Source organism: Sycon ciliatum, chromosome 3 (assembly GCF_964019385.1).
Source record: "Sycon ciliatum chromosome 3, ocSycCili1.1, whole genome shotgun sequence".
Taxonomy (NCBI): Eukaryota; Metazoa; Porifera; class Calcarea; order Leucosolenida; family Sycettidae; genus Sycon; species Sycon ciliatum.
This window is the reverse complement of record NC_088645.1, coordinates 32,668,285-32,683,546: the sequence shown is the minus strand read 5'-3', so window position 1 is coordinate 32,683,546 and position 15,262 is coordinate 32,668,285. Positions and strand designations below refer to the sequence as shown.

At 47.1% G+C, this 15,262-nt stretch overlaps 1 protein-coding gene across 1 annotated transcript; it reads left to right on the top strand.

Moving 5' to 3' along the window:
• Positions 1-353: 353 nt before the first annotated feature.
• Positions 354-14,956, top strand: LOC135811993 (uncharacterized). The gene is made up of 6 exons (XM_065325281.1): positions 354-905; positions 2,651-2,755; positions 3,463-3,663; positions 4,954-5,308; positions 10,741-11,037; positions 13,875-14,956. Exons 1-6 carry the CDS (start codon positions 879-881, stop codon positions 14,126-14,128), a joined length of 1,239 nt encoding a protein of 412 aa, XP_065181353.1. The 5' UTR covers positions 354-878; the 3' UTR covers positions 14,129-14,956.
• The last annotated feature ends 306 nt before the right edge of the window (positions 14,957-15,262 follow it).

Sequence of the window (15,262 nt, the reverse complement as noted above, 5' to 3'; positions counted from 1 at the left end):
ATATGGAAACGAAAGAACGGAGAAAGGGAAAATGAGTCACTCCCTTATGGCACATGTACATACTAGGTACCAGTACATGATTATACGATGTCTTGAGTGCAGAATAGCTCCGCGTGTTCGTGTCTTTCAGCAGTCGATCAGCAACGATCACTCACTGAAAGACATCAGGGAGCGTGAAAACAATGGTCGTTGAACCTCGGTTCATGCATCACCGATCACTTCTGGCACTATGCAATACTTGCGATGCATGCACGATCACAATAATCATCTTGTAGATCTACTTATGACAAGGAGCATGCATAACATGAGCACATCATCAGACCGCATGGCATTTCTAACCCATGGGCCATGGCCCCGCCATGGTCCTGCGTACCGGTGTCTGTGACTGTGACTTGTGAGGGTGACAACTAATACTTTCCCCAGTCTTCATTTTCTTCACACCACGTCAATCTACCACACGCTCCCTGGTAGTTAGGTCTACTGAGTCTGTACTCTGGTCAGCTAGCTAGATCTCTAGACCCATTTCAGTCGAAACATCGCAGAGAGAAGAACCAGGAAATGTGGATTTGCACAGAGATACGAGGCTCCTGGTGACTACTACTGTGGATTGAAGACTGTGCTCACATACCCTCCATGCCTAGCATTTTGTGCGAAGATCAATTCCCCTGCAGGCTGCAGGAATTCGTCCTGCTCTGAATGCAGCTATCATTATTATTATTAGTTGCCTCGTGTGTCTACTTGGTTTGGAGTCGCAGTCACAGATTTTTTTCCAGTGCATTGCTAATTTCCTCTTCAATTGCTCAAGCAGGGCACAAACAATCCATCTAGGGCGTGTGTGCGGCCTGATTGGAGCGACCGCGGAGCGAAGCAGACCCGTCATGGGTGGCTCGCAATCCACCTTCCGGGTAAGAACTTGACATTTCATCACCGTGCATGAACTTGCTGACATTCACCCGCCGACTATATCGGACTTCTTTTTTTTACACAACACCAAGTGTTATCGCTGATGGAATAACTGATTGCTCTGTTCTGAGTACGCAAATCCCAATCAAGAGCGGCAGTTCAAATTTTAGAAACTTGCAACTTTGCAATCGAGCATGGAATCATTCAGAGAATTTAGTGTACCATTCGGCGGGTGTACGAATACGGTCATCTACTCTGGAAATTGTATTGAAACAACAGGGGAAGTTAAGGCTAAAATCAAATTTCCACCAGTTGTAGTCTTCGGGGTGCTGAGTCGAATGGTCTTGGTCCGAGGAAGCCGAGACGCTCCCTTCCTTCTTTTTTCCCAATCGAACTCGCGCACTTCCACCGAAACTGGGTGACTGCGCCCTACTAGATGGAGATTTGTATGCAAAATATCACTAAAAGCGCGATGTCGTTCTTATAAAAGCACGGATGACCGCGATTGGCCTATATGTTGTAGTCTTTGGGACGCTGAGTCGACTGGTTTTGGTCTGAAAAGGCTGTGATGCAGCGTTCCTCCTTTATTCCCAATCGAACATGGTTGAACAAGTGGTCACGTGCTCCTTCGTACACCAGTCACCTGGTCACCGTGCCTGCAGGGTACAATTTACTACCGTGTTCGATCTTTTTTGGGTGCATTCGACTACAGTCAACTTCGCTAATAACGACTGCGGATATAACGACAATTCGCGAATAACGACCGAATTTCCATGCCCAGAGCAAAGTCCCATCTAACTGTACACATTTTACTTCGGATATAACGACTATCTGAATAACGACAATTCGCGTATAGCGACATGCTTTTAGTGCCCGAGGTCATATTCACTGCTTGAATAACGACTTTCTGGGCTTTTGACAGCTACATGTATTTCAAGTACCTGTCAGTCAAGTACATGTACATGTCATGCAGAAGTACCAGAACCTATGGTGATGGATATAAAGTACACATGCAAGAAAATGCAGCCAAGGGGGGGGGGGGGGCTTTTTCTTCCTTTTTATGTTGGCTTCAAAATTGTTGGATTTACCAGCACACCTACATGTATAATTATGTACATACAATGTACATGTAGTTGTACAAGATAGTACAGTAATCATCATACATGTACATGTCTCTGGCCCTGTAGATGGCTCAAAAAGGCATACTTTTCAATTGATTTCCCTTGCATATTGAATTTTTAGTTCCTTTCAACTGCAATATGAAAATAAAGTACACATTGACATAGAGCAAGAAAAGAGCTTGATTTTGATATGCATGTCATACTATACAAAATATGGGTTCACATACATTCAAATGGGACTTCGGTTATAAGGACACTTCGCGAATAAGGACACTTTTCTGATGCCCCGCCGAAAGTCGTTATTGGCGAAGTTGACTGTAGTCATGTCACTCGAGTTGAATTCGAGTTGAACCTTGGTGTGATTTCAGGGGTGTCGGCCGTTGGGCGGTTCAATAGCCAATTGTGTCATCTTTCCAAGATTCCTTTTGAGTCTCTCTCCCCTCTCCCGGGGAGACCCACGTGACCAGTTCTGGCAGTGAGCAACGAGTACAAATGTAGAGGCGGGGGGGGGGGGGGGTGGTGGTGTTGCGGGGGATTTGAAGTCCTTACATCCCATTTCCCCTCTCCCTCCCCTCCATTGGAAGTGCTACTTTTAAGGTACTGATATGTACTCTTTTCTCTTGCAGGAATGCACGGTCCACAAGGATTGGAGGCCTGCGGATTTCACTGAGGCCGTCAGGGATGCTATCCGAGAGGAAAATGAGACAATAGCCACACAGAGTGAGGACAGGGTGAGTGATCTTGGACAACGGAACACTTGGACGAAGAACATTATCGCAGTGCTCTTCCCTTCGCACTACTTGAACATCATTACCAGCTGTGATAACTGTATTAAAAAACTCAAACAACTCGACTGATATGCTACTCAAGCCAGCTCTTACTCTGCTGTAGAGCTCTGAGGTGTGCACACACACACACACACACACACACACACACACACACACACACACACACACGCACGCACACACACACACACGCACACACGCATGCATGCACCCCCCCCCCCCCACACACACACACATACTGTACTTGCTCACTGCAATGGCTCGTCACACGAGTCCGAACAAGGGAGAGAGGTTCAAAAGGAATCTTGGAAAGATAAAATTGTAAACTAGTATACTTTCATGCCTTATCATCAAGTGAAATGATGATAAGACATGAAAGTATCCTGGTGAAAACTTTCAAAATGTTCAAGAGTCTGAAGTGTGTCCTACTTCTAAGGATCTTTGCAAAATATCTTTACAATTATAATATCGCAACCAAGAGGACAAACTGTGCGGCAACCATTATTAATTGACGATGTATAACTTAACTACATGTGAGAGACATCAATACATGATGGTTACGACACAGTTTGTTCTCTTGGTTGCGATAATAAATATGCTGTCTCCGAAGCGCTTGTTCATGAACTTTACAATTCTGCTCTTTTCATCCCCAGGTGCGTGCCGGGATTAACTTACTGCGCAATTACAGCCTCCAGGACCCCGCAAGGAGACTGACCAAGAACACGTTTCCCGGTCTGATGACGCTTGGTGACTATGGTTCCATCAGGATTGCGATCCAGGGACGAGTTGCTGCTGGCAAGAGTCACACTCAAAACAACATCCTGAAAATGCTGGGGGATGTTGCGAGTGAGGGGGTGAGTCACGTTTTTTTCTGTTTTCAGTGTGGCGGTACACTAACACTGCGGTCACAGGTCTTCCCATGTTAGTACGACATCGCGTACAAGACAAGCGTCATTAGAAGACAGAGACGCAAAATCCCCTGACGGGCTCAAACGCATTTCACGTCGTATGTGCAACTCCAGACAGTGGATAATGCTCGTTATAAGGCCAAGAATTTGACCCCCCCCCCCAAGGGTTGTCTAAAACGAGGTTCGACCTGTATGGAGGTGATGCCATGGTGACGAATCACTGGGTGCGGGCATGGGCACTGTATATGCAACGTGAGTCAGTGACACCGGTGATGGGCGGTATGTATACAGCGTCAGTTGGCGGATTCACAGGTTTCTTTTGTGCAAAGGCATCACCATACTACTTGGTCCGCGTCAGCAATATTGTCGCTTATCTTCCAGCTTTGTTTTTATGTCGCCAAAGTTCACTTGGCAGCCCATTTCACCCCAATTTCGGCTAGTAAGTTGGTTTACTAGTACCTGAAAGGTCTAGCTAGATTTCGAGTGGATTTCGAGAGCGACGGGTGGGTGATTCTGATTGATACAGCGTCGCATCAAAAATTGATTATCTTGACACACTGCGCAGACAAGAGCAGCGCGACACACAAGAAAGTAATCGGCTACTCGGAATCAGTTCCATTTTGCAAAGCGACCGAGATCGTTCATCTCAGGGATCGCCAAGCTGAGATCGCAGTTCCCTCACTTCCAGCTCAACGCTCGGAGTTTCCAGCGCATCGTGGAGATTTGCAAATACTGTATGCGTCGTCGTCGTTCAAAATAAATCTTGCAAAGAACAGCGACTGATTTGAACCACACAGGCAGTCGTGCAGCCCACGCGAAGTCCTATAGAGAAGGCGACCCTCACTATCGACTTCCCTTTAGAAAATAGCCAGGCAGTGGAGAGGAAGAGAGATGAGCTTGCGAAAGCGAGAGTGTCGATCCCGAGCAAAAAATATTTGTCACCAGCGCCGAGAGCAGCGACGAGGAAGACCAAAAAAAGTATGAACCCTTCCTTGGAGAAAAAATCCTCATGGCCAGTTGTCATTCTGTACCTTACCTTCCATCATACCAAGTTTTATCATCTGAAGTGCGCGCAATGATGTCCAAAGTCTAAGTTCAAATTGTCGAAAGATAAGGGACAATATTGCTGACGCGGACCAAGTATGTCTGTGCCAATGCGTCACAACAGAAGGTGTGATCCGGGTACTAGTAACCTCTATGGCAATTTCCGTTTTTTTTGCTGTTCTCGGTCCCTAGGTGTATGATGGAGGCGAAGGAGATTTCCGAGTACGAGACAGCGAGTTCTGCGCAACACCTACATCCGGAGCATCGATCGTGTTCCGCAACAGCCGCGGAAGCGGCGAGAGATTCGGTGGACCACGTGCCGAGGCTGATCTCATGCAGGCCATCATCACCAACAAGTTACATTCTAGCGATGAGTGCTTTGCGGAGAATGTTCGCCATGATGATGAGAGTCCGCTGGCAGACCAATGCCATGGGGTACTGTTCGTGTCAGATCTGAAAATGGTGGCTATGATGGACGACACCAGACCGGGAGATCACACAGAACGTCAGTTCTGGACGCCGTTCCAGACCGTCCTCAATTCTCTGGGTAAGATTGTATTCTGTGCCATCCGTCTTCCTTCATTGCGATAGGCTGTCATGAAATATCACCAAAGCACTGTGTACCAAAAAAATTCACGGTTCGCATGAGACTCGGTTTCTCTATATAGAGGCCGAGTTTTCCGCATCTGTAGGAACTCCACCACCCTTCAAGGATCAAGGCGCAGATGCAGCTCCTAAAGTGGTGGGAGGCGAGTAGACCAGCTTAACAGCATGTGGTCAAAGACCGAAAATCCCATTCACTGCATCCATGTTTTCCTCGTGCCAGGCCACGAGTTCCCAATTAACTGTGGGTCGCAGCACGGCTGGAAAAAATCCTTCAGCTTTCAAGCAGGACTTGAACCTGGTACCCTCTGTTTCTCAATCATGGTCTTAGACCATCCCACTATACCTGCCTGCCTGTACCAAAATGATTCGTAAAATCTGAATCAAATAGCTCTTGGTACCTCCTCCCTGCAATGATCAAATTTTTGTTCGAACTATTTTACTGGTGAGGCAGCCGGCTTGATGGGTTCCCTTGTTGAGTGGAGAGCTGAAAATCCTTGGTTCTTCGGATTGTAGGAATGGTGGCATCTTTCACCCTCCGCCACCACACCTTTCACTATACAGCACTGTGTCACATCTGATTTGGTAGAAGCTACAGTCAACTTCGCTAATAACGACTGCGGATATAACGACAATTCGCGAATAACGACAGCATGTCCATGCCCAGAGCAAAGTCCTTTCCAACTGTAATACATATGAGCCCGGATCAGCGAAAACCATCACTTGTGTTTGATATCAAGTTGATCAAAAAGTGACGTTGAAGTCGAGCGAAAGAAAAGTCGCGGACCCATCACCTTTCTGTCTTTCTTGTCACTGGTCTTTCTTTCCGCCTGACAAGCCTGTGTTTGTTTGTTTGTCAGTGACTAGCTAGCTAGGCAAGCCCCAGGCAAGTGAGGAGACATGCCTGGGAAACCCCACGTACCTGAGCTTGGCTGGCGAATAGGTACGATCGCGGGGCGCGAACATCGCACGCGCATCGATCGTCGTTGGCGCCGATCACGACACAACATTTTTTGGTGATGACTGGGATGGCGATTGCTCATCAAGGGAGTCAGGTGAAAGCCGCGGTGCTCCAGAAGACGACTCTCTCCTGGCGCAAAGCGACTCGGCGAGGCTGCAGACTTCGTGTAGAAGAAAGCAGCGCTGATGAGAATGACGACGACTCGAGTGGATATTGTTGAGCAATGAATGACTCCTTCACTAGCAAGTTTGTCGGATATCGACAGGGACGATACAGAACAAAGGCGTCTCGATTCACGACTGGAACTTGTGGAAGAGCAACGAGAGCTAGCGCCAGACAAGATCTGCTTCGTTGGCTTGGACGCTGAGCAACTTGAAACATTTATTTTGTCCATGCAGCAGCTCCCAAAAAAATTCAAAAAAATATGTTCCAGTAGGGTCAGGTAACCGTTGAATGCCTAGTACGTACCTCATGCGCTCACGAGCCTGTGTGCTAAGTAGTCACAGCTACCATGGCTACTGTGATTGCACTCTGCGTGTGCAGATATGTTTTCATGGAAGTGAAGGGCTTGGAGAGCATCAGTTCAGAGCCTGTTGTGGATGCAATATCAGCCCCTGGAACTTAGCCATATACCATTAGCTGCCCAATAGTCAGTGAAGCCAATGATTTACTTGGACAAGCCAGTGTCTGAGTACACCCCAAAGGACTATAAAATTCCTCCTTTTTAGCCGGCTGAGTGATGGCAATGCCTAACAGGATCAGACACATACCAAGGCTCATACTTGCATCTTACACAGAAATGCCACTTCCAACATTTGTACAGCGATGTGGTGTACCGCATTTTTTGGTCACTTACGGTGCTGTGATTGATCTAAAATTTCTTGAGACTGGTTATCAGTAGTTGTGGATCAATTTGGAGCACAAAAATATTTTTTGAACATTTCGCACATGTGATGGTTTTTGCTGATCCAGGCTCATATAATGAGACTTCGGGTATAACGACACTTCGCAAATAAGGACACTTTTTTGATGCCCCGCCGAGTGTCGTTATAAGCGAAGTTGACTGTATTAGTTTTAAGACACTTTAGTGACTATACTGTGGTATGTGTTGAGTACGAAAAGGACGACGATATATTTTCCAGATATTACAATGGACAACGGGAACAGGTTAGGTCGCACAACATTTGAGCCAGGGACTAAAGAAACCACCCTATGGCACTTTTTGACGGAAAAAAAATTTCTCTCAAAATGTTGGTACGGTATGGTAATGTGATCAAACAAAATTTCAAGTTGATCTGCGATGGCAAAATGTACCTAACCACCTATATAATAATGGCATGTCAATTGAGCGATATAGAGCAAATGTATGTACACAGTTTGTAATGTTCTTTGTATATCTTCATTCTTGCTAGTTAGGCAGTTCAAATGTATAGTGAACTATGCCCTCAGCTTCATCCAGTGACGCCTGCGCGCCGTCCACTAAATCTCGGTAGTATTGCTGCTCCTCTTGTGCTAGTGATATGTGCGAACGCAGGGCCTGGACACTACATTCCGTCTCTTCCTCTGTACGGCGACACGAATTTTTTTCCCGCAGCTTGTCACACAGTGCGCATACGTCTGTCCTTGGCTTCATCACTTTGATGTGTGCTGCCTGTCTCCTCCAAATGTGGCAAAATGAACTGTAATGAACAGGCGAATACTGTGTGACGGTCTTGGTCTAGATGTTGTATGCAGACTTCTTGTTCTTGGATGCTGGTATGTATACTGGAGGGTCCTCAGCACGACCTCGCTTCGCTGCAGGTTGAGATAGACCGTACATGTTAGCATATGAATAAATAAACTGCACTACATCCCGCTCTATGTCTGCTGAAATGGCCAAGTGTTCTGGTGTTCTCCCAGTCAAGCCATGGTGTGCCCGTTGAACGACTCCTTTGTTTGCCTTTTTTTGAAGACGCTTCATTATATGACTTCCAACACTGCATGAACTGCCATGAACACGTCTTTGCACAACTCATAACCACGTACATGATAGCGGAAATAGAAAGGTCGATCACCACCACCAGTCATCGACTTTCGCATGCTTCAAGTCAGTACTCCCAGAACAAACTGCTTGAAGCGCTTTTTAGATTCTCGCAGTTTAGAGACTTCAAATATGTAGTCCTCGAGTTGCTGCTGTGGGATGACTTTCCAATGATTCTTCGACTTGCTTCCACAGCCTCTCTCAATCCCATCGCGTATGTCTGAAGACAGGAGACCACGCTTCACCTGCTCCGTCGTCGGTGGCTCAGGTGCGGGGGTATCTGGTTCGTCATCCGATTCCGAGTAGTCGGTGTCACTCTCCGCGTTTGAAATTTCCGAGCTGTCGGGGCTTGGTGTTTCGACACAACACTAGCAGCACTCGAGCTTGCTGTGACTCCATACGTCTTCTTCTTAGGTGGCACATCATCGCCGTCGCTGTCAGCATCGGTGTCGGAATCGCTCGCGGACGACTCGCGGGTGCCAGCCCTGAATCCGTAAAATTCTCGTCGTCCGATTCAAGCGCCTTCGCATGAGGGACTAGTCGACTCCACACGGAATCGAGCTGCGTTATCTACTAGATGTTTTAGCCGCAATCGATCACAGTAAGTGGAGCCTCTTGAGTTACTCGACAATCGCTCGAGCTCGGAATCCTTCACTGAACACCTAACAAGAGGACAGCTCTTGACTCTTGTCAAAACAAAAGTTGCGAGTTCTGCGCTTCGCATAACTAACTTTGAGTCACGTGACTTTGAAAGGTCATAACTTGATTTTGATATCAAACTGTAGTCCCTGGCTCATTTATTAGGGAGACGAAGAGACAGAGACCAAGACGAATGGAATGGCTACATTGTGGAAGAGAGAGACAAGAGAGAGAGAGATCAAGTGTGAACGGCAAGATAAAGGACCTGGGTAGCTATAGCAAATATGGGCGCGCAAGTAGCTACCCAGGCCAACGGAACAAAAGGTGACAAAAGGTGAGTGCGACGTAGTATGGAGTGCATGCAGGCCAGCTAGGCAAAGGTTGTACGGGAGGATGTACCTAACATACCTTCCCTGCGCAATAAAAAGAACCGCGACCTCGCGGGAAATAATAAGACGAGAAAGAAGAGAAAAAATGACTGAGGAAGTAGAGAGAAAACACACACACAAACACACACACACACACACACAACGCACGGCTGTCACAAAGGTGTTATACTAGACATGCACTACAGTTATCACGTTCCTAAACTTTAAAGTATTAGCTCAATAATTATATGATACGCATCACTCAAACTAGTACTATAGCACAAACATTGCCAAAGGCCTTCACGCCTTCACCCCAAAAAATTTGGCACGAAAAACTACGAGTTCCAAGGATCGAACACTGCGGTCTGACTGGCATGGCTAACCAACATAGTTACACTTATACAACATGAATAAAAGCACGTGGCTCTCCATCAAACCCCTGATATTGACGAAGGATACCCGCGCACACACACACTACAAAAAATAACAAAATATACTAAACCGTGAATAAATTTGACGACGAAGAACGGATGAAAAATATAGAGAGAAATAATGAAAATAGCTGACCTGCATGACTTGGACGAGACGAGGTTGACGTAGACGACGAGACAAGGTTGACATGGACGAGACGAGGTTGGAGACGAGACGAGGATTACTGACGACGAGACGAGGATTATTGACGATGAGACGAATGTCGGTTGAGGACGACTGGGCATGGGATCTCAGGGTCGTGGGTTGATCAATTGTCGGGCGCCAATGTTGAGTACGAAAAGGACGACGGCATACTCTCCAAACATTACAATGGACAACGGGAACAGGTCAGGTCGAACAATATTCATTAGGGAGACGAAGAGACAGAGACCAAGACGAACGGAACGACTACATTGTGGAAGAGAGAGACAAGAGAGAGAGATCAAGTGTGAACGGCAAGATGAAGGGCCTGGGTAGCTATGGCAAATATGGGCGCGCAAGTAGCTACCAAGGCCAACGGAACAAAAGGTGACAAAAGGAGACAAAAGTTGAGTACGCCGTAGTATGGGGTGCATGCAGGCCAGCTTGGAAAGGGTTGTACGGGAGGAGGTACCTAACATATGTGTACAAAAGTGAACACAGGAAATTGTTTTTTTGGGTAGAAAACTATGGCAACAACTATATTGAGAACCGGTTGCACTGGGGCTATGTGGTATCCAAGGTTTTATGAGATTCAAGATATTAGTTCGTTTGTAAGCCTTCTTGCCGGGTTTTTCTTGTTCCTTTCCAATTATCTCTTCAAAATTGGTAGACTTGCAGTATGCAGGAGTCATACTTCTATGTAAGTCCTGATAAGTATAGGCCTGTGTTCGTGGCCACTTGTACATGAATGATGTTTTCCTTTGTGCCTGCCACAGATATTGTCCCAGTCACCATCGTCTCTCACGTTCGTGAAGGATTAAGTCCGTTTAATCTGCGTGAGGAATGCAGTCTCATCCCCTTGGCTCAAGAACTTCTTGGCTCATCCGCCAGCAACATTTTCCCAGTGGAAAACAAAGTGCCGGTTGGCGATCATGCGCTGCGCGAGCAGAGACTGATGCAGGAGTTGTTTCTGGCGCTGCAGGAGGTATTTTGCCAGGCGGAAATGCGCATCTACAGAAGCGAGCTGCAGGCATTACGTGCCACTGCAGTCTTGCCAGCACCTGACATGCCTTGTAAGTTTGTCTAGATGCATTGGTGTTTGCTCTCGCTCATTCGTACGAGGTAATATCTGACTTATTTGAAGGGCAACGTCAGGAGATCTTCCCGCTATGTCTCGACTCAAATAGTCATGGCCCGCAATCAAGGGCATCTGGGAGTTGTAATTTTTGTACAACTCGAAGGTGTGATTGTTGGCCAAGGCAAAGCACAAGGAGTAGCCTTCTGCCGAAAAAAACCTGTTTGATCCTTGGATGCAATCTTTGTAGCTAGTCAAAGTTAGTTGATGTTTGGAGCAGAAAAGCTGAAGTGGACTAATTACTGCATGTTCTCATGTACTCAGGCATGTTAAAAATAAAAATAAAAAATTCGACGGGTTCTCGTACCGGGCAGGGCGAGAACAAGGAGTCGTACAACTCCTTGGTCAAGAACCACCTTTCCGCTTCCATGGAACCCCATCACCCCATGATCAGGCGTCAGATGCGGCTCCTAAACGGTGGGGGAGGATAGATCAGATCCACCAACAATAGGCCAAAGGCCTAAATCCCATTTGCCACATCCATGTTTTACTCATGCCAGGCCACGAGTTTCCAATTAACTGTGGGTCGCAGGATTCCATCCCACGACAGCGCATCCACTTTCAGCGCGAGGTAATGTCAGCGCAAGGCACTTCAGCGTGATGTACTGTCAGCGCGAGGGAGCGTCACCGCCAGGCACTTCAGCGCATATATGTCAGTGCGAAGCACTTTCGCGCGTACTATAGTGCCGTCCATGAACCAGTCTCGGTGTTCGGAGGAGTCTGAGGCAGGCATCAGTTGCGAAAATTAACGAACCCTCCTCGCCAACAGCGTGTTCTTCACCATGAACCTGTTCTGTCCAATCACGGTGAAAAGAGGAGGAAGCTCCTCCAAATCTGCAACTTCCTGGGGTAGAGGCGGATAGGCTTCCCTCCGCGCACGGTACAGCGAACTTTTCACGGACGATATGATCGGAAATTCGGGTGTGGCGGCAGGGTGCTCCTCGTGTGTCGCTACAGCGACTTGATCATAAATCTCTGTCACTGGCCGCGATGTTGACTTCTCAAAAGTTTTCATTTACGAAACCGCTTTCCTCGTAACACAGTCATTGGCATTTGGGAGCGTGGGTGTGCTGTGCGGCACCTCTTGGTTGGGGTACACAATCCAAGCCCATCGTCTCCTTTGTCACAGTACACGCATGGTCAATGCACCGCCAATAATATCGGTCGCCGTCAGCAGCACGCTTATCAAGGCGATAAGTATAACCACCTTGGCAGAATGCCGGCTTGCCCTTGGCTGTCTCAAATCGGTTTAATTCCATTTTTGAGAGTTAGCTTGCATAGGAAAATTAAGGAAAATTATGGCCTTTCCCCGAAAATACTGTGTCTTTTATAGGGCGACTGGTGTACGGCGCTGAAGTGCCTCCCTCGGAAAAATTTGCGCTGAAGAAATTGACGCTGACATGTCCTGCGATTTAAAATTTCGCGCTGAAATCATTGGCGCTGTCAAGACACGGCGCTGAAATGGCACCGAGCTGAAATGCCTCGCGCTAAGGCGGTCGGGCTGAAGTGCACCGCGCTAACATGGACGCGCTGTCGCGGGAGGTTACCGGTCGCAGCACGGTTGGAAAAATCCTTCCGCTTCCAAGCAGGACTTGAACCTGGTACCTCTCGTTTCTCAATCATGGTCTTAGACCAAACCACTGTGCCTGCCTGCTACTCAGGCATGTAGCCCGACTAATTGCATTTTAGGTCTTTTGGCTGGAGCGGATGCTGCGCTGCGGCCCTTGGTGTGCATAACCTGCGCCCGTGGAGCAGCTGAAAAGGACCACTAGTGTGTCTTGTTCCGGTTTGAAAGTGGAGCGATAACTTCCGTTCCTTGAAAAAGGAGTAGAGAGCGACAAAAGTACGTCGGTAGCTGGTTTTTGTGAGTTCCTTGTACATTTTGAATGTAAAAGAAAATTATTCTCAAACCGCAGTCAGCGCGGCGTTGGGCGTACGGTTTTCTTGTGGATTTTTTTAATTGTTTCGTTTCGTACCTATGTCAGTATCGTGATGGTGAAGTGGATTATTCTTTTACTCTAGGCTTCGTTCGGCCGACTTTGTTTCGTCCTCATTGAAAACTGAAAAGTGATCCTGAAAAAAAGGCCGGTTCACAAAGATATGTTGATTTTCAATGTACGTGATAACATGCGATTGCTAGCTATGTACCAGAACTGTTTTATTATTTATTCGCTGGCCGAGGGAATATGAAGTCGAAGACACGAGGGGACATGAGATCGAGGGAATAGAAAGGAGAAAACTGCCTGAAGAAAATATTGACTATCACCGCAAGCAAGAGTCCATAACCCAAGAGTATGCAACTGTGATCTCTTTTCTATGGGCTAGATGCGCGGCGCGCTGCCTTCATTACATCATTCAGCTGCAGTCCGCGCACTGCGGAAAATCAAACACTGCACTTTCCCTCCAGTTTGAAATGAACTTTCGTACGGAACTAGAGTTCACGCGCTCACGCGCCAGAATTCAGAGATTGTGTAGGTACTGGAACGAATCGAGCAAAAACGGATGGGCTCGTGCAAGAAATTGAGAGTTTGAATGCATGCTTTCAGAGCGTGATGAAGGCAAGTTACGTAATGAAGGCAGCGCGCCACGCATGCACCCATAATCACAGTTGCATATTATGGACTCTTGCCGAAAGGAATAGAATTAGGGACCTTCACTTGAGGCCAGCGATGCTCTAACCACTGAGCTACATTATAGCAGAGACTGATAAACCGTGACTTTCTTCAGACTTATTCACGCACACTTATTACTGTATGATTTTGTCGATTGCTGCAGCCAAGCACCTCGTAAAGGCCCTGCTACGCCATACTGCAACGAAGAATGCTTGGCCATCGATTCGCCTGGTCGAATTGGAGAACAGAATACTTGCGCTGTGGCAAGCCAGTGGCCTCACCGAGGAGTCTCGCTACATCACACCCAGCCAGCTAGCCACACTCATGAGTGAGCCAGATGTGTGCGCACAGATGTTCAGGAGTGATGCGCAGCGCATACAGGTTCAGCGCGAGTTGCAGACGCTACGCATTCAGTAGCTGATCTCTGCACTGCCGATACTGACAACTAGACTAGAAGTACGTAATCTGTTTCTGTACTAGACTTAGCGCCACGGACCATTATCTATTGCACACTTCCGGCCGTGGTGAATAATTGCGGTGCAAAACATTATAATATTCCACGCATCTCAGTGCAGCATGTCAACTTTCAGTATGGTGCACTTCACTCTTCCTCATTACATTATTTTTGTTTGACTCTTCAATGCGAGTTGCGCTGTGGACTATAGTTTGGACAAGGCAATCAACTCCAAATTTTTGACCTCTCCACAATGTCCAATGGGCTTTACATGGGTATCTGTGTAATGTGGCATGGTACAAGATTCGTCAGGATTGCAGGACCATACACGTGCCTTTATTGCAGTTCTCCTGGCAGCAGACCATACACGTATCTTTATTGCAGTTCTCCTGGCAGAAGGAAGTTTTCCTCCTTACAGTTCTGCTATGTATTTTTACTTCTGGTTCAGACTTTTTCCGTATGCATGTTCCCCTCAAGCCAATACGTGTTCCTATGGCACCTGCATATTAATGTCCGTTGGCTTTGCCGAATGCCGTTTGCATGTGGAAAGGCTTGGCTCGTTTCCAAAAGATCCTTCTTCACTATCCGCGGTTACAGACACCTTTCTTCACATTTCTCCATGCGTTTGTTATGCTCGGCGTAGAATTACTCGTTCGTTCATATAGCCCTAATTCCCCACTTTTCTTTGTTCTTACGCCATTGGATTATGGTATGCGCTAGCATCGCCCGCTTCTCACCGATGTAAAACATCCTGAGGTCGTAAAGATGCAAAAACAAATCTCTGCCCCAGAGACGGTGCCCTATCGGGCAGTGGCAATCATGCATCACCGTTGCTCGGATAAGATCTGGGTTGACCCCATGGCATTCAGTGGTTCTGCGGATAGTTTCAAACGTGTTGTGATTCGCATGATGTGATGGAAACAGGTGACCAAGATGTGTGCATACTTTCCAGCTCTCTTTGCAAACAGCGGTCCTGGAGTCATCAATAACTACTAGTTTGACATTAATTTTGTTTTATTGCTTGTATACAGTATACACTCTCTTCAGTTTATGAACTACTGGTAGAATCGACCTCACACTTGAGTCTGGTGGAATGT

Bases quoted from the DNA above. Each gene is read 5' to 3' on its own strand.
- LOC135811993 (XM_065325281.1), top strand. From the start codon at position 879: ATGGGTGGCTCGCAATCCACCTTCCGG. The intron at 2,756-3,462 runs GTGAGTGATCTT...TTTCATCCCCAG, and splicing joins CCACACAGAGTGAGGACAGG to GTGCGTGCCGGGATTAACTT. The intron at 5,309-10,740 runs GTAAGATTGTAT...TGCCTGCCACAG, and splicing joins GACCGTCCTCAATTCTCTGG to ATATTGTCCCAGTCACCATC.